This window comes from Rhineura floridana, chromosome 4 (assembly GCF_030035675.1).
Source record: "Rhineura floridana isolate rRhiFlo1 chromosome 4, rRhiFlo1.hap2, whole genome shotgun sequence".
Taxonomy (NCBI): domain Eukaryota; kingdom Metazoa; phylum Chordata; class Lepidosauria; order Squamata; family Rhineuridae; genus Rhineura; species Rhineura floridana.
Window position 1 is genome coordinate 29,023,638 of NC_084483.1, and position 23,698 is coordinate 29,047,335.

The window sequence follows — 23,698 nt, forward strand, 5'->3', positions numbered from 1 at the left end:
GTCAACATCCACCTCAAGACACTCCTTGCTCGCCCAAGAGTGACCTTTTGATCGTGCACAATCCCCCTCCCTTGAGGGAATTAATATGTGCAGAAGGTGTCAACAAGCGGACTCTGGCCCAGGCTACTAGTAACTTAGTAACGCCCACGGTCTTGCATACTGTAATTATCCATCATCCACCACCCAGGAAATCTTCATTAGACGGTGGAGAGATATTGGGAACGCATATGACTCCATCTTGGTCAGATCTAAGATATTTGGAGGACTTAGAATTAGCTTCCCCATCAAAATGTCGCCCAATGCCACCGCTACCTCTTTCTCCATTCCCTACATCAAATGCTAGTAGACAACTATGTAAAGTGGACTCATGTATTTCCCCTACCGTCACCCAAGATCTGCCCTTGCCCCAGAAAATTTCGAATGGCCCAGCTTCTCCCTGACGATCCAGCCCCCGTTTTCCCTCAAATCACCCGTCTTTAAATGTTATTTCATGGAATGTTGCAGGCTGGGCTAATCAGTTGCCAGACCATTTGTTTAGGGATTTCTGCATGCAATCGCAGATAGTATGTCTTCAAGAAACTTCTACAGCTTGCCCCACCCTCCCGGGATATGAGTCTTTCTCTAGCCCAGCCACCCCGTCATCTAAGGGGGGAAGATCAGTAGGTGGCTTAGCCACTCTGATCTCTTCTGATTTAAACCTTAGTACCTCCCAACTCTCATTTTCAGCTACTAATGACATCTTGGTTATACAGATGGTATGGCCTTCAAACCTGAAAGTGTTTCTCATAAACGTTTATGCTCCCCCAGCCAAGTATAAGCAAAAGGCCATGGCTTTCTGGTCAGAATTAGACTCGGTCTTAAATGAAATATTCCAGTCAGTATGTGATCCACTTATTCTCATGACTGGGGACTTTAACGCTCGGCTGGGGGCGAACAACCTGGCCATTGGGGAGAAAATGGGCTTAGCCCCGGAAGATTTGTCATTTTGCCCCCCTAGGTCATCACGAGACGAGGTTATAACATCTTCGGTTTGCTCGCTTTTTGCTCTAGTGATCAAATACCATTTTTTAATTTGTAATGGTAGTTCTAACAACCCATATGCAGACTCATATACTTTTTACGGGCCTAGAGGACTGAGTGTCATCGATTTTATGTTTCTTTCTCCTACTTTAAGATATTATTTTCTGGATTTTACTGTGCTTTCTAGACCAGAAAGCGATCATATGCCTATAAGTTCCTCCTTTTCTCTCCCTATTCCTTCAGCAATCCCCAGAGGTATCCTCTCAGAAAACCTTTCCCTTACTGGCATAAGGAGACTACGCTGGGACGGGAGACTTCAAGAGAATTTGATCACTTTTCTCCACTCCCCGGCCTTACTTGCTTGGCGAGAACATTTTTTAAGTTCCACTGACCCCCTTGACCTTTATGGGGTCTTTATCGAGGCATTAAGGCCCCGGCTATCCACCTCTCACCCTCCATTTAAGAGGAAATGTGGATGGTTTGCTGGCCAGTGCACACAACTAAAAAAAACCCTTGCTGGCGCCATAAGAACCCTGAGAAGAGTAAACTCCTCCAAAAATCTTGACTCTTACATTTTTTGGCGCAGGGCTTATAAAAACCTACTTCAGAAAAAAAAGGCAATGTTTGTACGCCAACAATGGTCGGACCTGACCCTAGTGCTAGCCGAACATAATTCGGCTAGCTTTGGGGCCATAATATCGAGAGGGCTCAAAGGGGGCTGTGCTCCCATCCACAATCCAATTACCCCCTCTCAATGGTATGCACATTTCACAGATATCTTTGCTGGGGACCCCTTGATAGATACCCGCCTTAGCTTAGTCACTGTGGCCCTCCAGACATGCAAGGAGTGGGCCCCAGTGAGTCCGGAAGAAGTGCTTGTACTAATTAACTCTCTCCCTTCCAAGAAAGCCCCAGGTCAGGATATGATTCCTGCTGAACTTTTCAAAGCCACCCCTGACTGGTGGGCACCCATTTTCGCTAAGCTATTTTCTCTCATAAACCAGCATGGCTCTATCCCTAAGGGTTGGACTGACAGCATTGTGATCCCAATTCACAAAAAGGGCTCCAAATCCGACCCCAAAAATTACAGGCCTATCAGCCTCATTGATGTGGGTGCAAAACTATACTCTAAATACCTGCTAGGAAAGTTACAACTCTGGGCCCTTGAGAACAAGAGCATTGCAGAGGAACAGGCAGGCTTTACAAAGGGCAAGTCTACTTTAGACCATTGCTTTACTCTTGTGCATTTGATCCAGAAATATTCCCTTCAAAAGAGAAGAGAGCTGTTTGTGACCTTCGTCGACTTCTCTTCCGCATTTGATCTGATTGACCGATCGAGACTCTGGCAAAAACTCACGGGGACAAACATCGACCGCTGCCTTCTCTGCCTCCTACAACTACTCCATTTTAATACGTCCCTTAGGGTTAGGGTTGGCCCAAGTGGTGCCCTAACAGAGGCAGGGAGAGGTGTCCAACAAGGTTGCTTGCTGGCGCCACTCCTTTTCAACCTTTATGTCAACGGCATTATTAATGTTTTAGCGGGGCCGGAATTCTTCCCCCCTCGAATTTTAAACACAAAGTTGTCAGTATTACTTTATACTGACGACCTAGCATTGATTTCCATCACACAGGTGGGCATGAGGCGATTGTTATCCTCTCTGGGTTCCTATTGTCGTAATGAACACCTCAAAATTAATCATTCCAAGACTGTGGTGGTAGTTTTTGGGAAAAAGTCCAAACAGCATGTGTGGAAACTAAATGATAAGCCCATTCTCCAACTATGCCAGTTTAGATATTTGGGCCTCACTTTTACTTCTTCTCTACCCTGGAATCCACACATCACAGCAATGAATTTAAAAACTTCCTATTCCATCCAATCGCTGTGCCATTTTTTCTATTTTAAAGGTGGAAAGGCTGCCCCCTTGCAGTCGAGGTGTTCCAAAAGAAACTTATTCCAACTCTCCTTTATGGTGCCGAGATTTGGGGCTATGTGAGGATCCCATCCCTAGAGAAGCTACAAAACGCCTTTATTCGAAGGATCCTGGCCCTTCCAAAAGGGACGCCGTCCGCCCTTTTGAGGCTGGAAACTGGCTTACACTCTTTAGAAGCATCATGTAGCCCTTGCTTCCTTCTGGCTAAAATTGGTGGCCATGGATGACTCAAGGCTGCCAAAGAAATGTTATCTTGAGCAACTCCAGAACCCTGGGCAAGAAAATTGGCTAGCAAGGACCAAATTAATTTTAGCTTTTTATGGGATAAGCGTTGAAACTGCCCCCTCATACGTATCCCCCAGAGCAAAGGCTCGGCTGAGGGACAGAATTCTTTTTTATGCATCAAGATGGGACCTGGTCTCTGCCTCACACTGTTCTTTTTTGCATTGGTATTCAATATACAAAACATCCTTCAAACTGGAGTCCTATCTCTCCTTCCTAGAAGCGCCATGGTTGAGAACCGCATTCACTGCCCTTCGCTTCCAATCAATGCACTCCGCACTTCTGGATGGGAGATATAGACGTATCCCATTTCACCTTCGCTGCTGCCCATGCAACCCAGGTGATGTGGAGAATATTTTTCATTACTTGCTGTGTTGCCCCCTTTACAAAGATCCTCGGGCTAAGTTCTTATCCTCTATTAGTAATCTCATTAAGGATAGGCCTCCCCTTGAACAGGTTTGCACCCTGCTTGTGGGCAATGACCTTTTTATATCACGCCAAGTCGCTAAGTTCGCCCTTGCGGCATCAAAAATTAGAGCTAAAACCCAAAGACAGTCCCCGCCGCCAGCGTCTTTACCCTCTTAATTCTGTAAATATACTGTTGGTTCCATTGGTATAGACTTCTGTCTAATTTTTAACTTTTAACCTTTTATGTGTTTTTAGCAGGACTTCTGGTGTTTGTATTGGGTTGTTCCTGTTGTTTATATGGTGTTTACATGTACCTGCAGTGGCCTACGAGCTGTAAGCAATAAACTCTATTCATTCATATCCTAAGCATGATTGTACAGGAGTAAATCCCACTGAACTGAAAAAGCATTCAAATGATCAAACCTGCCCTCCCCACCTCCTCCCTTTTATCCCCTCCTATGTTACCAAATTCTTCCAAGCTACACAGGAAGTGGATTGGACTGTGAAAGACCAACCCAAATTGTATTTGCACTTTTACAAATTTGTAGGGCAGTCCAATATCTCAGAGAGAAGATCAGGTGTCCTGTTCCCCTGGTGCATTCACTAGAGCTGCCCAATTCCCCCACTTTTTAAAGTTTGATAGAAATATCTGTTGGCTGTAGGTACCTTCTTAAATCGCAAGGGGTTTTTTTTGCCTATTAGTGAATCTTTTCAAAAGCAGTGACGTTGTGGTACTTAATTACAGGGTATAAAAATTATTTTTTTCATGTAGGATAAGAAGCTTAGACTAGGTTCTTTTTTTAAAAAAACCTGCAATGTTAGACTCCATAGTATAGTGAATGAACATTTTTGGTATAAATGAAATGAAAACAATACAAAAATAAAATCCTGTCCCCATCAAGTAAGTACAAGTAATATATGTGAACGTGGTGCCGTAGGCAGAGTCTGGAGAACAGAATAGCAGGAAGGTGGCTCCTTCTATATAAATACAGTATTTAGTCAGTTGTGAAGAATTAAGATGTCATCTTACAGCTTCATTTGAGCAGGATGTGGTTGCTATGCCTAAGATTTATATGTACAACTACTTCCAGCGATATCTCCTTAAGCCCAGGCAAAGCAGACATGACTTGATGCCAGCTATTTATCTCATGATGTGTTACAGTTTCAGCTACGAAGTCACTGTAGTTTGTGTGAGGTAGTTTCTCCACTCTGAGTGATCCTTGGAGTCCAATAAATAGTAAATAAATTTGAGGGTGAACATATTAATAGAGAGCAGATACTTTGTTTGGCCTGCCCCTAATACACAATCATATGGAAATGTTTATTTGAAATAGATTGCATATATAGGCAGGGTTTATTGGGTTGGTCCTGTAAACAACAGCTGGCACCAGAATCAGGTTAACATTAAGGCACGCCTAGGTAGCTTCATTTCTTGTCCCCCAAGGCTATTAATTCATCTTTTTCAAGCCAGAGAAGAGACTCCTAGGGGGAGGTATTAAGATAGCATATAACATTTATTGGAGAACATTGTTCTGCTGTCCAAACAAGGATTAATGACAGCAACTCCATTCTTTCCATGTCAGTCCAGATTGTTGTATGTGGCTCCACCAGTGTTTCCTGCACCAAACACGTGTTGGGCCCACCTTCTATGAAGTGTGGGCACATCAAAGGCTGTAGTTATTTAGAGCATGTCTCCTAGGTGCTTGAGTAAGATTGACACTGAAGCTTTTTTTTTAAGGAGTTCACCTGACTCACACTGGCCTATTGGTGTAAAGAGGGATTCCTTGGGTGGGGTAGCTGGTCTCTCTGCAGTTCCTTCGTTTGACCAGGACTGGGGCACACAGCCTCAGTGGTGACTTGGGGCTAGAGGTCCAGGGCCTCACTCGGCTGAATAAGCAGGAGGGCCCCCAAATGCATCAGGGTTGGCTTACCCCATTTTGAAACAAGCTAAGTAATACACATTGCTATCTAAAAAGCACCTTCCCTTGGTAGTACCATTAAGTCCAGAGTCTGAAGATATCCAACTGCTCCATTGCACAGTCTTTTGTTCCCAGCTTAACATTCGAGTCACCAGTTCAGTACCTGCTGTGTGCTTGAGTAAACACTAGTGTACACACAGCAATGGGAGGTTGCTGCATCAGGGGTAGAGTTAAGTAGAGCAAATCATGACTTGCATTAAATTACATTCCTAATGGTCTCAAATATTTTCTTTTGTTGCAGTGTCATCAGTGCCATCCTTGACTGCAGACTCACTTGAAATTGTTAAATGCTATTAGCAGCCCTGTAGCCAGCTTTCCTTATTAGGTAGGGCAGCCACATTTCTAGGTGGGATATTTTTGTGTGGAAGGTGCATTGCACCAGTAAATCCCCCCCCATTGGTAGAAAGGCTGTGAGGGCAAGACCAGGGGATGGAAAAGGCAGTGACCCCCCCCCCACTTTTCCATGTAGAGAGTATGTTAACTTACATCATGGACTATGCAAACATCAAGTTAACATTGAATTTGGTATAAACACCAGGAATTAAAGGACTGGCATCTTTTTTTGTTTCATAAGAAAAAAAGGTGTTAAGAATACAGTGAACAAGGGGATACCAAAAGGTGTAAAACAAACAAAATCATTTATACTGTAATTAAGAAGGTAAAAAGTAATGTGGAACTTGTTTTTTGACATCAACCGCTCCCCGGTTCAGTCCCAGGACTCAATTTCCCAAACCCAGGGCAATTGATCCTGGCAAGGCACAACCCGTGCCTCCCTTACCAGGGGCTAAGTAAACCAACAACAACCCTGCAAGGTAGGTAGACTGCCACCACCCCTTAATCTGGTCTCCCACTCTGGGCCAAGGAGAAACCTAAAGTGCCAGGTATAGACCTGCCAAGGATTCCAACAGACAAGAGCCAAACTACACTCCTTGTCTTGGAGCCTTAGGCAAAATATCCAAATATACAGTAGTCCATGGTTAATTGGCTAAGGTACTGGATTCAGAGCCAAATCCTCTCCTGCAATAAACACACACTGGTAAATAAGAAGTAGCTTTATTAAATAAAATATAAGTGGGCAGTCACAGCAGCAAAATGATTCCTTAAAACCCACACCCCTGAGGACTAGGTAAAATACAGAGAGTTACAGTCACAAACAAAATAACAAAACTGTCTGGCCTAGTCTATACTTACAAAGAGGTAAACAGCAAAATAACTTCATGGTTCCACATCTCCCCAGAGATATATAGCCTGGATAGCGGATGAAAAATGGAACCCCACATAGGTAGCATCAGCAACCATAAGGGTACAGTGGGGAACAAAGGCTAAGGTCTGAATCCTATTCTTATGGGAAAATGCCCAACAGCAGCCAGGAATTAATTAGCCAGTTGGGGTTTTCTGATGATGAAACATTTCTGGAGTTTTCACACCCAACAGGCACGTATACCCCAACCTTCCCAGGCCAGGTGGCCTTGAAGTACCAGTCTCCACTGATAAGCAGGTGTTCTTGCTTGCAGTCTAAACAAGCTTCAGCTATGAAAACTGCAAACTCATGCCTCCCAGAGGCCCCATCTCAAACAAGATGTTCCCCCCCTCCCCAATTCTTTGCCTCAAAGCCATTTTAGAAATCAGGCATTTTTGACAGTTTTCTCAAAAATTCAGTTTTAGTCTTGTATCCTAACAATACCACTATAAGAAAAAAAAACAGGTTCAGAAACAGGGTGAGAGCACATTACAAAGCAACCATAGTCAAGCATTTAGGAAGAATGGTGCTGAGAACAATATGCATAACTGTCTTGTCGAAGTGAATGAGATTGAGACCTTAACTTTGTAAAATATTTATTGCACAATAGTCTTTCTATATAAAGGACTAACTAAGCAATTGGAAACTAATTGTGGAAAGCAATTGGATTTTTTTTTTTACTGGTTGCTGGGTTCAGGGCCAGTCCCAAAGGAAGGCTAGATCGGGCCCTGGCTGAGGGCCCCTGGAGCCACAGAGGCCCATGAGGGGCCTCTCGATAGGGTGGGGGTAGAGTAGCATTCTTTTTCCATGATCCGCAGCAGAGTAGCTGCCGTGGATCACAGGGAGGGAGGGAGCTTCTTCTGCCTGTCCATTCACTGGCTCCACCTACCCATCTCTCCTATCTTTTGAGGCTGCATGGGCTGTGCACATAGGACTGCCATTAACCAAGATGGCGGTCAAGGTTTTCCTAAGGGTCTGAAGCTTCTGGCGCCATCTTGGTTTATGATAGTGATGCGCGTGCACAGTAGCCCGTGTAGCCACAGAAGACAGAAGAGTTGGAGCCAGTGAACAGACGGGTGAAAGAAGCTCCCTCCCTGCAAGAGACAGGTAGGTGCATGTGTGTGCAAGCTAGTGCCCAAGGGCCCTGGCATGTATGGCACCGGCCCTGGCTGGGTTGATTTTTCTGCCCAGAAATCCTGAAAAGGCCTCACATGTTGGGAAGATCAGAAATTAGGCCTGAGTTACAGCCCAGATAGCCAGCCAGCCATCTAACTGTAGAGTGGACTGCAGCTTTTCTATTCCTCTAGGGCTGCTTTCATGTTTGCCATCAAGTACTCAAGAAAAGATAGCCACTATGATTGTGAGCATAATGAGTGCTTTAGAAGAGTAAAGGGTAACTTAGGATAGATTTTTTCAGATCACTTTAAACTGTCTCTTTATTTCACCCTTTAGCAATAAGCTCCCAATCTTGGTCTACTCATCTTAACAACTGCAGAATAAACAAACTCTTACTTATTACTGCAGGCATAATGTTTCTTTACTGCTGGCTGGGTAGAGAACAAAACTGAAAGTGAAAAGCAGAGCAAAGGAAAGTCCAAGGGGTGGAGTCTAACTCTAGCCCATAATACAAAGTTCTAATTTTTAACTCTTCAGGAGTCATGTTCCTATACAGGCTGTTGTTTTTTTCAGGATCACTTAAATAATTATAGGGTGATTGTGATCATGAAAAATCCACCCTCAGTCAGGGAAAGTCTTGGGTAAGCAGGCTTTAGGGGGCTCTTCCAGATGAGGCTTTTGTTGTGCACTGTGACGTCCTTCCCCAGCACCACCTGTGAAGCTCTCACTTGGGGCTACCAGCAGACAGGAACATCAGGTTTATTCTTACCCTTTACAGCTCTAGCACAGATCTCCCTAGATCCCACTGCTAGGCAGCACCACCAGTCACTTTCTGTAACCCAAACTCCCAGTGACTTTGCCTAAGTTTCTCTAGAGCTTGTTACTTTGTGACTGTGTGCCTATGCTGTTCCCAACCCCCTTGTATCTTTATATTTAAAGCATACAACTCTGGGTTGCTCTGGATACGTGACTTGTTACAATCTCTCCCTTCACCGCTGCCACCATTAGATACAGTTTCTGTTCAGCCTTGGTAATTACCTTGCCCTCCCTTCTGGTCTGTATATTCCCCCAGCCAAGGATCAGGCCTTTGGTAAACCAAACAAGAATTTATTAAATATCAGAAATAACAAGATTACTTAAGGAATGTTTCACAAGCGTATGGTTTCATCTATATTCTGTTAGGTACTTGACTTTTTACTAATTGCCTCAGAACTCCGACTCACTCTCAACACCACCAAACCTCAAAACCTCCAACCTCTCAAACACCCCCTCCTAAACACCCTCTAAACACCACCTCTCCGATTCAACTGTCGTTCTTCCATTTATACTCCCAGCCATTCAAACGCTCAGCCAATCATCCAGCATTCTACTGCTCATGTACTCCCCCCTCCTCTTTCACTCCACTTACCATATGTCTTCTATATAACCAGCACTTACCATATTTACAATATAAGCAGGAACATCACATGCACTCACCCTGCCTTGTTCACTGATTTTTTCCCCAGAAGATCCTAATCTTAAATTGCTCCTGTTTTGCTGCTAAGAGGACATGGCAAAACACAAAATTAGAGAATAATCATATTGAAACTTTCCCCATAATTGTATTTGCATACTAGAAAAGACTGCATGAAAAGGAATGACTAGAACAGGTTCTGCATGCCATACAGCTGTTAAAAGCACAAGAACCCTTTCCCCCCCAATGCAAACCTTAAACCAATCCAATACCCACTTACCGGGAAGTAAGTCCCATTTAAACACAAAGAGAATTACTTCTGAATAGGCATGTGTAGCATTGTAGTATATTAACTATGCGGTGAATTCTTAATGATTCCCTTTAGCTCTTGCAAAGTGGGAGACATGCCTAAGCCTCTTTGCAAAGTTTTAAAATTTGCCTTTTGGGGGAGGATTCTTTAACGTTCACCCCCATTAACATTGTGTAGTAGTATGTGCAGAAAATAATTTGTAAGCAGTACCTGATCTCAGGTGAATCTAGCACAGGAGAGATGTATCTAGGTTGCTAGGGAAAAAGGAAGGGCAAACTATGGACATTTCAATGACAAGAAAACAAGACAGAAGCAAGAAAAGTGCACTAAAAGGGAGGGCGAAATAGCAGCCCTTTGGAACTCCAGAGATTGCTATTGCCTGATGTTCAAAAATATCTCACTTATCAGTCACACCTCTGATTTACTCATTGACTAATAACACTGACAGGCTGGAGCTGGCTGGCTCATTTCACATAAATTGCTTAGAAGAGTACCTGCACATTTCCTCCATAACTTTGTTTCTAGGAGGGCTAGAGGCTTTTTTTTAACTGAAAACTCAGATTCTGAGCTCTTTCTGAGGGCACCAACGAAGGCCTTTGAAGGTACCATAGTGCCCCTGGGCAACAGGTTGGCGACCCCTGCTTTAAATAGAGGCTGTCATTGTCTGTCATGTCACAAATGAAAAAGATAGTTTTTTAAAAATCTGGGGATGTCTGAAGCACAGGTCTAGGCAGGGTGCACCCATTTGCCCCATCCTGGCTACAGGGTTGGCTATGGGTTGTATCCAGCTAAGTTGTCCTGTTAGCATAAGGACTTCTGCCTGCACAATGGGACTTATTCTCCCTCTCCTCTCCCCTCCCCGCATGCCCGCCATGCCTGTCCATCTGATTTGAAGATGGGGGAGAGAAGAGGGAGAGGAAGTTCCATTGTGCAGGTGGAAGTCCTTATACTAACAGGATAACCGTATATCAGTATATGATGAAACCACTGCTTAATATCTTATAGAAATGGGATGAATTTGAATTCCACCTTATATGAATGGTCAGATAAATGTTTGTGTGTATAGTACATTCATCATCTCTTATCTCCATGGTATGTATTCCTTGTATTGTTTAATTTTTGTTAACTCCCTCCTTGTAAACAGCTGAATCAGTGATCACATAAGCGTGAAAATGCATGTAGATTTTAACGCAATGTTCCTTCTGATTTTTTCCTGCTCCTTAATGTTTACTTAGTCCTTCAGCACACAAAGGTCATATAATATCTGCAGAGAAAAGAGGGGTAATTTAAGACAATAGGGAAACATTACTTTAACCTTTGTGAGTATTACTGCCAAAAGTTTCAAAAAGTTTAATAGCTTTTCAGTATAATATTTAAGCCAAGGAAATGTGATCCTGCAAAAAGTAAAAGACTTTCTTTTTGGAAACTTATATGGAAGTAGAATAGCAGTCCTAAGTTGGAAGGGGGTAGAGTTGGAAAGCTATGGAGTGGAAGGTGTTTTTTTGTTTTTTTGAAATGTGACAATGAAGAGAGGCTTGGAATAATGCATATCTGCCTAAAGCTAGCTTGGTAATACCTGTTTAAGTAGTCATGCAGAAGACTTGTAAACAGATAAGATAGGAACCCAAACTATTCAAAACCAGAAAGAGGGTAAAAAAATGTATACAACGGCTGCTGCTGCCTTGGGTGAAGGTACAGTAGAGTCACATCTCGCAGGGGTTAGGTTCTAAAGTCAGTGCTTAAGACAAAAACCATGTATAGTCAAAAATACCCTAGAAAATCCCTTAAATCACCCGATAAAGTACAGTACAAAAAATATGTCAACACTAGAATCACACTCAGTGAGGTGACATGCTCACATTATGAGACGCACAAGGGAACTGAGACTGACCGAGGAACAGCAGATTCATGTATCCCATCTCACGCTTAATCCGAGGCATATGTTTATTGAGTGGAATGGTAGGCCGAATTGCCAGCACTATCTATCTATCTATCTATCTATCTATCTATCTATCTATCTATCTATCTATCTATCTATCTATCTATCTATCTATCTATCTATCTATCTATCTATCTATCTATCTATCTATCTATCTGTCATGCATATATAGTTGAATTCACTTAATTTAAATGCACATATGACATGACTCCACTGTATGTCTTTGCCTGATAGCAGGATGAGAGGAAGATCATGTGGTTGGTTGCAGTGGGCCTTCCGTGACCCATCTGCCCCATTTGCTGAGACAGACATTAATGGGGAAGTGGAGGAACTTTAAAGAGGATGGTTCTTCAAATGGCATTGGAGAGTTGGATGGAAGAGTTGCGGCCCAAAGGATGAAAGTTGCACATCGCAGCTAATGTTTAAGGGCAACAATTATGAATCCATTGCCTCGTGCTATTTGCGTTCCCCTCCTGCTGTGGCCTTATAAACAACTGGGTCTTTGCCATTTTTACAAACTCTATTTTGTTGCTTGTAAGAAAACTGCAGCCTGTTTTAACCCAGCTTTGAGAACACCTAGGTCTCTTTATCCACTATAGGCAGAAAAGATTCAGCAAGTTAGATAACCAGTGTGTTGATTAGGATGTGACATTTCCAAGCTTTGCAAAAAGTGTGTTTTCCTTTCTTATGAAGCTGACCATACTAGCTGTTTGATAGTATCTAACATTTTAGTAGTGTAGCATAGCTCAGACATGCTATAGAAAATGTAGCTAGTGAGCACCTCATTATGGCACTGATGGCACTAGGCTGCCAGAGAGCTTTCTTTTAGATGAGTTCTAAGATGGAGATCGTGCTTGTAGATCCTGCTTATAATTATTTCAGTGATTAGAAATGTACACCATGGAAGCCTAAACACTTTCCAGGCAGTTCCAATGTTTTCCTGTTGAAATTCCACTGTGTAGTATGTGATTTAAAAACACCAGCCAACAACTACACAAAATTGTTTGTTTGTTTGTTTTTGCCCTCAAGTACAGCCAAAGATACATATGTGCAGCATAATGGAAAAAACAGACCGGGATTGTGAAATTGACTACTCTGGATAAGAGCAATGGTTCATGTGGATTTAAGCAGTGGCAGCCAATCCCCAGGCCAAGTGCACATTCTTCTAAGGTTCCCAAAAGGTTTCCCAGTTCACAGCTCAGTAGCATGTAAGAGGGAAAGAAGGAAGGAAATCTGGAGACCTTTTCTCCCCTTGTCCCCAGCATCATTTGTGGACAGAGGCTTGGCTTACTACCTCATAATGAAAAGTGGCTCTCTAGCTAAGTAAGTTACTAATCCGTGGACATAGACTCCTGGCTAATATCTGGCACTTCAGCAAAAATGGAAAGTCAGCTTTGATAGTAATAATGGTTAAACAATGGTTTGTTAGCAACAATTAGTACTGCATATAATCTTTTATTCTATATAATTTCTCCCTCCCCCCCCCAAAAAAAGGCCTTTCATATAAACTCTTTGCCACTTTGTCTTTTAAAATGATTAAAACATTTCATATTTAAACTCAGACTCTGAGCATCTTATGGTAAAATTACGTTATGTACTAAGGTTGACAATATGCTGCCTGTGGAGTCATTTCCTGTGATTCTTCCTTCTCTGCCTCATCCATCCATTGCCCAGTGCAGCTTACTGTCCTGTTGGATGAGCTCACATTCCAAGTTGTGTTCCACTTCATCCTTCCTTAGAAATGTCAGTGCATTTTTAGAGAGGCTTGAAGAGGCCATCTACTAACACAGTTTGCCATATAATTATTGTTTTAGAAGTCAAACAGATTTAAGAATGTTTAACGGCTTGCTGGATTGCAGCCTAAAAGAGCTGTGTAAATGCAAAAATATTACTGTGCCTGAGTAAACAAGGCCTTTGATGCCACTAGGAAAAATTAGATTGCTTCTCCATTGGTCTAAATGGGGCAGTGCTGCCTGACTTGCTGAAACTTTATCTGTCAGTATTCATTTTCTTCTTTGTTGCATGTTTGTGGCTTGTTTCCTTGATACAAAGCCCTATCTGGGTTATAATGTAAATTTTGATGTTGCTGAGGGCTAGCTACTTCTTTTGCAACCCAAAACCTGAATATTTGCATCTTCCTAAATACCCAGTCTCCACCTGTATCTAATGAAACACACATTACTTATTTCTTAAGTGCAAAATATACATCCGTGTTGGAATCTATTAAGATAGAGGTTCTTTGGAATTCTACAAAATTCTCTTTGGGCAATTTGTTCTGTATGAAAAACAAGGAGGGAAATAATGGAAATTACATTAAGCTAAACTCCGTGGCGCAGAGTGGTAAGCAGCGGTAACGCAGCCGAAGCTCTGCTCACGGCCGGAGTTCGATTCCAACAGAAGGAGGAAGTCGAATCTCCGGTAAAAGGGGTCGAGGTCCACTCAGCCTTCCGTCCATCCGTGGTCGGTAAAATGAGTGCCCGGCATATGCTGGGGGGTAAAGAAAGGCCGGGGAAGGAACTGGCAATCCCACCCCATATATACGGTCTGCCTAGTAAACGTCACAAGACATCACCCTAAGAGTTGGAAACGACTTGCACTATAAGTGCGGGGACACCTTTACCTTTACTTTAAACTCTAATAGGAAAGGACAAAAGAGTACGACTGGCAGATGGTAAGAAGGATGAAATGCTAAACAGTGCTTACTCCAGCCTTCAGTAAAAAAGAATAATGCTCACAAGATCCTCACTAACAAAACTGGAAAGCAGTCACACATCAGAACTGGCAAGAAATAAGCTATGGAATGCCTTGATCGCTTGAATGTACTTAAATCAGTAAAGCCAAATGAAATTTGTCTCCAGCAATATCAGTTAAAAGAGCTGGCAGAAAAGCGCGCACACACAAAACCCACACAACAATTTACTTTATAAAAAGCCTTTATCCTATTCCAGGGACAGTGAGATTACATATCCTCAAATCCCTTGGTTTTGAAAAATTAGTTTACGCATAGCTTAATGCCATCAATGATCAATCACTGCTAGAAATGGCAGGGGGTGATCAAGGAATTGTGACATTAGCTTTAAACAAGTGAGATAGAACAACCTGTTCTAATTATTATTATTATTCACCATGAGACACAAAGCTCACGCAAAGAGAGAAAAACAAGATGCATTTTCCTCACTAATCTAATTAAGCAAAGGTGGGTGAGTTTTTTCTTGATTACCGCAGCAGTTGTTGCCAGAGTTTATCCCAGGCAATATGTGGCCTATTCTGTCGTCCTGTTTGTTTAATATTGGAAGAGACAGAAAACCTCCTTTGTGGGCTTTATGCAACATTCACTGAAGGATGGCTTTGCTCCACCTTGCCTGAGAGCAGCTGGAGTAAGACTATTGTTAAAAAAGCTGTCCCTGCAAATTAGGGGATTATAGGCCTGTATCCAGTCCCTCTTTTCTAGCCAAGATGGTTGAGTGGGCTGCAGTTGTGCTGCTCCTGCTACTTTTGAATGATACTGATTATCTAGCCCTATCTGGTTTCTGGATGAGATTTGAGACTGAGGCTTGAGTTGATTACCCTGGTTGACAAACTTGGAGTTTGATCCTGCTGATTCTATTAAACTTCTCAATATTTTTTGATACCATTGGCTACAATATGTTTGCAATTGTCTATGTGGAATGGGAGTCAGCGGTATTTACCTGTGATGGTGCTCCTATCTGATGAGCTGATTCTATAAAGTGATATGGAATGACTGTTGTTCTTCCCTGTGGAAACACTCTTGTGGATCTTGAAGGGATATATTCTATATCTTGTGGTTTTTAACATCTGAGGAAGGATGCCATGGACTTAAGAGTGGGTTATCATCAGTATGCTGAAGATGTCCATCTCTTTTACATTTCTATCTGAAACAGGTATGGTCTTGTCTCCTCTAATGATTCCCTGAATTTGGCATGAGCTGGGTGAGGGCAGAATGGAGTTGCTCATGGTGGATGGTACCAGAAGTGGAGACATTTTGGGATTGCCTGTCAAGTGTGTGGTTGGCATGATCAGGTTGTGCCTCAGTTCCTCTCAATGTGACAGGGTTTAAGGAAGCTAAGGGCGCTCTTCCCACACACACACATTTTGGCTCACACACAAATCCCTGGTCAGGCAGAAAGTGTTGACAGGTGCTCAGGCCACTTATGTCCAAGCCACTTTTCTGACGGTTATCCCTGATAGGTCTTAATAGTAAATGTATGGGTTTGATTTCCTAGTGGACTGCCATACCATAGGCTTTCACTGCTCTACTAATTCTTTTTAGGCAGTTCCTGAATAAGCAGCCTCGCTCCATGCAGAGCCACCCCTAGGCACTGGGAAGCGGGGCAGTTGCCCCCGGCCTCACGCTTTGGGGGGCCCCGTGCTTGGCGGTGGGTTTTTTTACTTTCTTCCCCCCTCCTCAGCCCCTTTGTTGGGGGCTCCGGCACTTTGTTGGGGGCTCCAGCGGCTGCTGTTCCCCTGTTTGGGCTCACACGTCTCCAGTGAGATGAGCCTTGCTGGGAGTCCGCGGCTGCAGCTATCCTTTCAACCTTTTCGCCCCTTTGTCGCCAGCTTTGTTACTCTCAGGCAGCGGCAGCGGCACTCGTATTTTTAGCGGCCTGACCGGGAGACCGCAGCTGAAAATACGAGCAGCCTCCACCATCTGGAGCTTAAGGCTGCAAATAGGAGCTACGTGTAAAAAGTAGCCGTAGCAGCTCCCAGCCGCTAAAATTACAAGCCGCCACCAACGCCACTCAGATAACTTAGCTGTTCTTAGATGTGTTTCACGCTAGCCCTGTGCATCACTGTGCTGTATAATCAGTCCATCTCACTTAAAAAGTAAGAAACTGCAACCATTTGTTTCACTATCATTCTGTGAATACAAATATTTGACTTTCAGTATGGAGAAAAAGAAATCACAGAAACAAAATGTTTCAAAAAGAACTTAATGCTGGCCTAGATGCTCTTGCTAAACCTAATGTTTCTAATGCAGTTAATATATCAATAGGAACAAAATTGACACCAGGTTCTTGAAATTCTAGTGACAATTCTATAGGCAAAACTTACCAATATTATGACATGTGAGGATAAAGCATCACTGTGCTCTGCTGAAAAGTATTTGCTACTGAAAAGTATTTTATTTGAATATGGGAAATCCAGGTGCAAACCTTAGCTCAGCCAAGAAAATATACCTTAGCAAAGTCACTTTCTCTTAGCCTTATTCCCACATCTGTCAAAACGGGCACCAGTCACTATTTTCCAAAGAGAATAATGAAGATGATATGTAAATATTATAATTACATATATTCGTAAATAAAATCTCAAGAGAGAGAGAGAGAAAGAGAGAGAGAGAGAGAGAGAGAGAGAATGTGGGGGGGGCAACTATGCTTTTGCCCCGGGCCCCGCACATGCTCAGGGCGGGCCTTCCTCCATGCAGGACAAATTGTGAGTAATAATGCTCTCCAGGAAATGAAGTTCTCGACCCTCCGGAGGCCCACTGTGAATTGTTTGCAAGGCACTTTGAGGTTAAAGTTGTTTGCCTCCGTAGCAGTCTTGATGCCACATCCACATCTACTGTACTCCCCAATGAGGTGTCCAGTGCAACTCTGCTGCAACTTCTTGGGAACAGTTTCACTTGATGCGGCCTGATGATGTAGGCAAGGTGCTTGCGATGATGCAGCCAGCAACGTGTCCTCTCGACCCTTGCCCTTCTTGGCTTATTAAAGCTTGCTGAGGGGGTTTGACCGAGTGGATCCAGGGTGTGGTCAACACATCATTGTAGGAGGGAGTGGTTCCAGCCACCTTGAAAGAGCCAGTGATCCGACAACTCCTGAAAAAGCCCACCCTGGACCCATTGGTTTGTGACAACTACTGACCGGTTGCAAATACCCCCTTTTTAGGGAAGGTGATTGAGAGGGTTGTGGCACAGCAGTTGCAAGTACTGTTGGATGAAACAGATTATCTTGACCCATCCCAGTCTGGGTTCAGGCCTGGTTATGGGACTGAATCGTCCTTGGTCGCCCTGATGGATGACCTTTATCGGGAGAAGGACAGGGGGAGTGTGACCCTGTTATTCTTACTTGATCTCTCAGCGGCTTTTGATACCATTGACCATGGTATCCTTCTGGGCTGACTTGGTGAGATGGGTATCGGAGGCACTGTTTTACAGTGGTTCCAATCCTATCTCCGAGGTCATTCTGGGAGAATAGCATTGGGTGACTGTCTTTCGGCTCCCTGGCAGTTGTGCTGTAGGGTACCATCTTGTCCCCCATGCTGTTTAACATCTATATGAAGCCCTCGGGAGCGGTCATCAGGAGATTTGGGGCGAGATGTCAGCAGTATGCTGATGATACTCAGCTCTATTTCTCCATAACATCTGAATCGGGAGAGGCCGTGCAAGCCCTTGACCGCTGCCTGGACTCAATGGTGGGCTGGATGAGGACCCATAAACTGAGTCTGAATCCTAGCAAGATGGAGGCACTGTGGGTTGGTGGTTCCCGAGTTCAGATAATTGGTCAGTTGCCTGCTTTGGATGGGGTTGTACTCCCTCTGAAAGGGCAGGTTCGTAGTCTGGGGGTGCTCCTGGATCCATCTTTGTTGCCAGAGGCCCAGGTAATCTCAGTGGCTAGGAGTGCTTCAGCTAGTAAGACAGTTGTGGCCATTTCTGTACCAGGATAGCCTGACCATTGTTGTCCATGCACTGGTAACCTCTAGGCTGGATTACTGTAATGCGCTCTATGCTGGGCTGCCCTTGAGGTTGGTCCGGAAGCTGCAGGTGGTGCAAAATGTGGTGGCAAGACTGCTCAATGGAGCAGGGTATCACCAACATGTCACCCTGCTGCTGAAAGAATTGCACTGGCTTTCCATGTGCTACCAGGCCAAGTTCAAGGTTCTAGTTACCAGGATACCTGAAAGAGCGTCTTATCCCTTATATACCCAGTTGATCATTGCGCTCTGCAGGTGAGGGAGGGCCTTCTGCAGATACCATCTTATCAGGAGGTCTGTTCTGCACATCATAGGAAATGGACCTTTAGTGTGGTCGCACCTACCCTGTGGAATTCCCTCCCCTTAAATATTAGACAGGCGCCATCTCTGTTATCTTTTCGGTGCCTATTGAAGACTTTCCTCTTTCAACAAGCCTTTTAAGTTGAGACCTATCCCAGTCTGCATCTGTGTCGGAATTGCTTTTTAATATGTTTTAAAACTTTCTTTTTAAAAATGTTTTTAATCTTAGAAGATGTTTTGATAGCTTTTTAAAGTAACTTTTTGAAGATGTTTTAATGTGTTTTAAAGTTTGTTTTTATGATGTTTTAATTTTTTAGTGCTTTTGTTTGCCGCCCTGGTCTGCTGCTGGGAGGAAGGGTGGGATATAAATATAATAATAATAACAACAACAAACAACAGCAACAGCACAGACCCCCCCACACCCTTATGCTGTTTCATTGAGGACTCTTACCTCAGCTTGTCTGAGAATGCTACAAGATTAAATGCCCGCAGGCTTTCTTGGAGGGAAAACCTTTTGGAAATAAAAGCTTTGCCATCAACTGTGATATGTTTGAGGTGCTCCCCACTCCCGCTTAGTATTATTTTAACAGCATGCATTAATGTCCATGGCATATGAGATTGGGAGAGAGATGGGTGGGACAAAGTCAACTAACTTTTAGAAGTACTATTTACAATGAAGATGAGCCCCAGCAAGCCAGCCATTAAAAACAGGCTCAAAACATAAATATTTTTTTCAAGATGGTAAAAAAATTCGCTGTAGCCTGTATAATGTCTTATAAAAAATAAGTCCTTAAGGGTGGTTTTATAATAATGTTTATTATTTATTGCATTTATATCCTCCCTTTTCTCTAAAGAGCTCAAGGTGGACATATATGTTCCCCCCTTTCCATTTTGTCTGCAGAAAACCCTGGGGTAGTTTAGGTTGAGAGGTAGTGAGCGGCCCAAGATCGTTCAGTGAGCTTCATGGTGAGTGGGGATTTGAAAGACAATTTCTAGGTCCTAGTCCTATACTCAAGTAACTATACCTAACTGGCTTTGGGAATTTGAGGCATAAAGCTCCAATGTAAATTGTGGTGGTACAATTGTGTGCCTCCACTTGTTTAAGGAGGTAGTGTTAGTATTACTTGAACCATGGTAGATTGAGGAAATAACTCCACACAGATATAGATCCTTATTTTTCCCCCTCTGCTGCAACATTTCCTCCTGCTACCAAAAAGGCAAGCGACTTTTTTATCTGAATCTGAATTAATAGATTTGATTGATGGTGGTGATGGCTCATAACCACATATCTGCAGAACACTTCTTTCTTATGAATTCAAATTTTAAGTGCTGTCTGAAAAACTAGAATTATGCATGTTTGGGGCATTAGGTATGGTATGAATTTGCATCCCTTGCAAGTCTTTCAGCTTCTACTCTTAACCATCTTCATTCTTCCAGCTTCATCCCTGAAGCAAGCCTCTCTCCAAAGGTGAACAGTTATCTAAGGAGGGAATTATAAATGATAATGAATGGTCACAGTTGCCTAAAGATTACAGGTGCTCAATTTGCAGCTATGAAGTCCTTAAAGAAATTCTGTTTCCAGTGTATCAATGCATTGTCCTAGTGATATCCTTGACTGTTCTTAATCATCTTTTCTTGTTTGTGCAAATGTACTCTTTCTGCCTGTCTTCTGTCTGCCAGCACATTCTCCAAATGTTCTTCATTTTGCTCTGAGGCAGTCTGTGATATTTAGGAGAATGAACAGTTACAAAAATAAATCATTGCCTGAATTCTTCATTTTATAACGTGCAATTTTCTCTCTGTTGTGCTTTTGCTTTCTGTTAAGCCCTGACTGGTGATGGATGTTTTCAGCCATTTAAATGTCCTTTTCACTATAAAGTTAATTTTATTTATGCAGAAAGATGGTGATATGCCATCTGTATTTGATTATTAGCTCCTGGAGTTTGACTTCTAGCAAAAACTGAAAGAACATATTTGTTTTGCCAATGAACAAACCCCTGTGCTTTATCAAAACCATTGCCATTATTCAACCATTCACCTTAGATGTTTTATAAACATAAACTTTTTTGACATTTAAAATGCCACCAGAATAGCTATTTGTTTGAAACCAAGCAGCTGGTCTTCAATTTCAAGGTTAACAGAGGAAACTGGAAAGATTATGGCAGGTTTCCTATGTGTTAGGGGTATAAATTCAGCATAAATTCACCATCCGTTTTTAGTTTGAAATATCTGTGTACAAAAATGTAGAGCCTCTATCTTTTGATACTTTTTTCCACTGTAGGTCCTAAAAAAATCTTCAATAGTAGGGATGCAGAGAGGTAGATGGATAGATTGATTTTTTTTTTTAAAAAATGATGTATTGTCTTCATCTGACTATTAATTGTCTTTTGAGAAGTGGGAGTGTAGCTACAGAAAATGTTCAGGTTACAAAAGTTAAAGATAGGGTCAGTTTAAATGTGATATTGTCCCAAGCAGAGCAAAAGATAAGAAAGCAGTGAAGAGTCCTTGACAACCCAGTTAGGTAAAAAAAGTTCCTGTGTTTGCTTTTGTAGTATGCTGCTGAGTTGCTGGCAGTGGTCCGCCTACCCTTCATCCATCCCAGTTATCTTCTAAACATTGTTGACAATGAGGAATTGATAAAGTCTTCAGAGGCCTGCCGGGATCTAGTGAATGAAGCAAAGCGTTATCACATGCTGCCGCACGCCCGACAGGAGATGCAGACTCCAAGAACCCGGCCCAGGCTATCAGCAGGTAAAGCACAGCTCGCTTCAGAGCTGAAACTCTGGGATCTATCATTTTTTCTGCAGCTATTGACAGGATGGTCAGGCTGATTGTTTACAGTCTTCATATGGTTGCAAGATTAAATGGCTTCCTTTCCTCTCTCTCTGGCAATTCCAAGATACAGTCAGAGTAGCAGACTGGACAATCAGGTACCCTGCAGTTCTACTTCAGGCTCTGACACTGATTCCCCTTGTGGCAAAAGTATTTAAAAGTATTCATCATCCCAAATCAGGGGTTAAGTCCCCAGCAGGTGGTTTTCTCTTACAACTTGGACATGTTTTCAAAACAGCTCAACACAATTAGTTGAGAAGAGAGCTTTGTGTGTGTGTTTGCTTGTTTCTTTAATTGGACACCAATTGTTGGTATTGATCCCTTTAAATTCTCTATATCCTGGAAGATTTCCTTGGAGGTAATCTGTCAGCAATGGGTGGGGGCAAAATTACTTCACTCTCTCTCAGATTGCACACTTCTAAAGATAGAAAATAAGTGTATGTTTCTTGCAGATTATGCGTAATGACCAGAGAATGTATATAATTCATTTGATATATGCATATTCCCCAAGACCTGCTGGAGATTATGTGTATTGACTGAGAATTTTTGCCATAATACAAAGACCCCCAGAATTCTGTTTTCTTGTGTCTGTACCCCTCCATAGGGTCCGACACTTTTTTGACTGCACAATGTTCTAGCAGATGCACTTGTTTGATACAAGCCTTCTGCACTTGTTTGCAACCACAATTCTTTGAAGCTTTGCAACTTTGGATCAATTGTAGATGGTATCTCCTGTACCTTCATTTACTTATGTCACATTTACCTAAAAACATTTGTGTGCCTTTTCCCTCTTGCAAGCACTTAGCCATTTCTACGTATAATCCTTTGGACAAATGAACAATTCAATCAGATAGATACCTTTGCCAAAGCATAAATTCCTTAATTCCAAAATTCCGTAACAGAACCTCTGTTGAATGATTGATTTACAGTGTGGGGTAAATCCGAGTAGACAGTCATGCACTGTTAGTGAGATTTCCAAGTAAGTGTTTGTAGGGTTGCAGTTCAGCACTTTTCGGTAGTGCCCCATTTCAGCAAGCAACTAAAATTTGCATTTTTCAGCCTCCATTTTCAGTTAATGTTTTTTAAACAGGTTTCTGATTACTGCTGTTTTTATACTGATTGTATTTTTTAATTCTGTTTTTACAAGCTACTGAAAATTTATCATTTTTGATAAATTTTAATTTTATTAAAATGTTAAAATATTTTATTAAAAGAAAAATATTTTTATAGAAAGGCAGAACAGAAATACTGAAAATACATAAGTAAATAGAGAACAGCTTCAGTTACCATGCCTTACTCCCTGGGGAGTATGAAGAAACAACTCAGTTTTTACCATAGCAATGCTAAACTTTTTTGTACACCTATTAAATTGGAAGATAGCACTGTAGATTTGTATGTGCAAGGAATACAGAGCACCTTTCAAACTTGCTTCATCCCAGCTAGAAAACCAAAACACCAAGAAATTGCTACTGATGCACATGGTGTATAAAATTACATGTCAAGTTGCATCCTTTTCAGTTTGTAGAGGTAATGCTTAATCAGAGAACATATCAGAAATATGAAAAACACAAGATTTTCAGTAACTACGCACTCTGAAACCCTTTAGCTAGGGATGGTTAATGGTTTGCTGGTCAAACAAATTTTTGAAAAATACTTATTTAATGTTCGCAGAAAAAAAATGTAGATGTAATGCATACCATTTTCAGACGCTTGTTGATTAAAGAAAATTAATTTTCCAGGAGTAAGGGGAAAGGAGTGATTAATTTTGTAGGCTGAAGTCCAGTTTGGGGGAACTATTAATTTACTCACAAAGGGTGAAGGAGGTCATTTATTATCACTAATAGGCAAAAAGAGAGCCCGTGTGGTGTAGTGGCTAGAGTGCTGGACTACGACCTGGGAGACCAGGCTTCAAATTCCCACACAGCCATGAAGCTCACTGGGCGACCTTAGGCCAGTCACTGCCTCTCAACCTCAGAGGAAGGCAATGGTAAACCACCTCTGAATACCACTTACCATGAAAACCCTATTCATAGGGTTGCCATAAGTCGGGATTGACTTTAAGGCAGTCCATTTCCATTTTTCAATAGGCAAAAAGACCTTGCAGTTTAAGAACGTACTTATAGCCAACAGATATTTCTATCAAACTTTAAAAAGTAGGGGAATTGGGCAGCTTTAGT

General features: G+C 42.4%; 1 protein-coding gene across 9 annotated transcripts in view; it reads left to right on the top strand.

The window, feature by feature from the left end:
- KLHL29 (kelch like family member 29) overlaps window positions 1-23,698 on the top strand; it is a 616,221-nt gene that overhangs the window by 539,467 nt on the left and 53,056 nt on the right. For all 9 annotated transcript variants that reach the window (XM_061622707.1, XM_061622698.1, XM_061622704.1 and 6 more), the window contains one exon: window positions 21,242-21,440. In XM_061622707.1, the coding sequence (XP_061478691.1) occupies window positions 21,242-21,440 (199 nt within the window). The remainder of the gene's footprint in view (window positions 1-21,241; window positions 21,441-23,698) is intronic.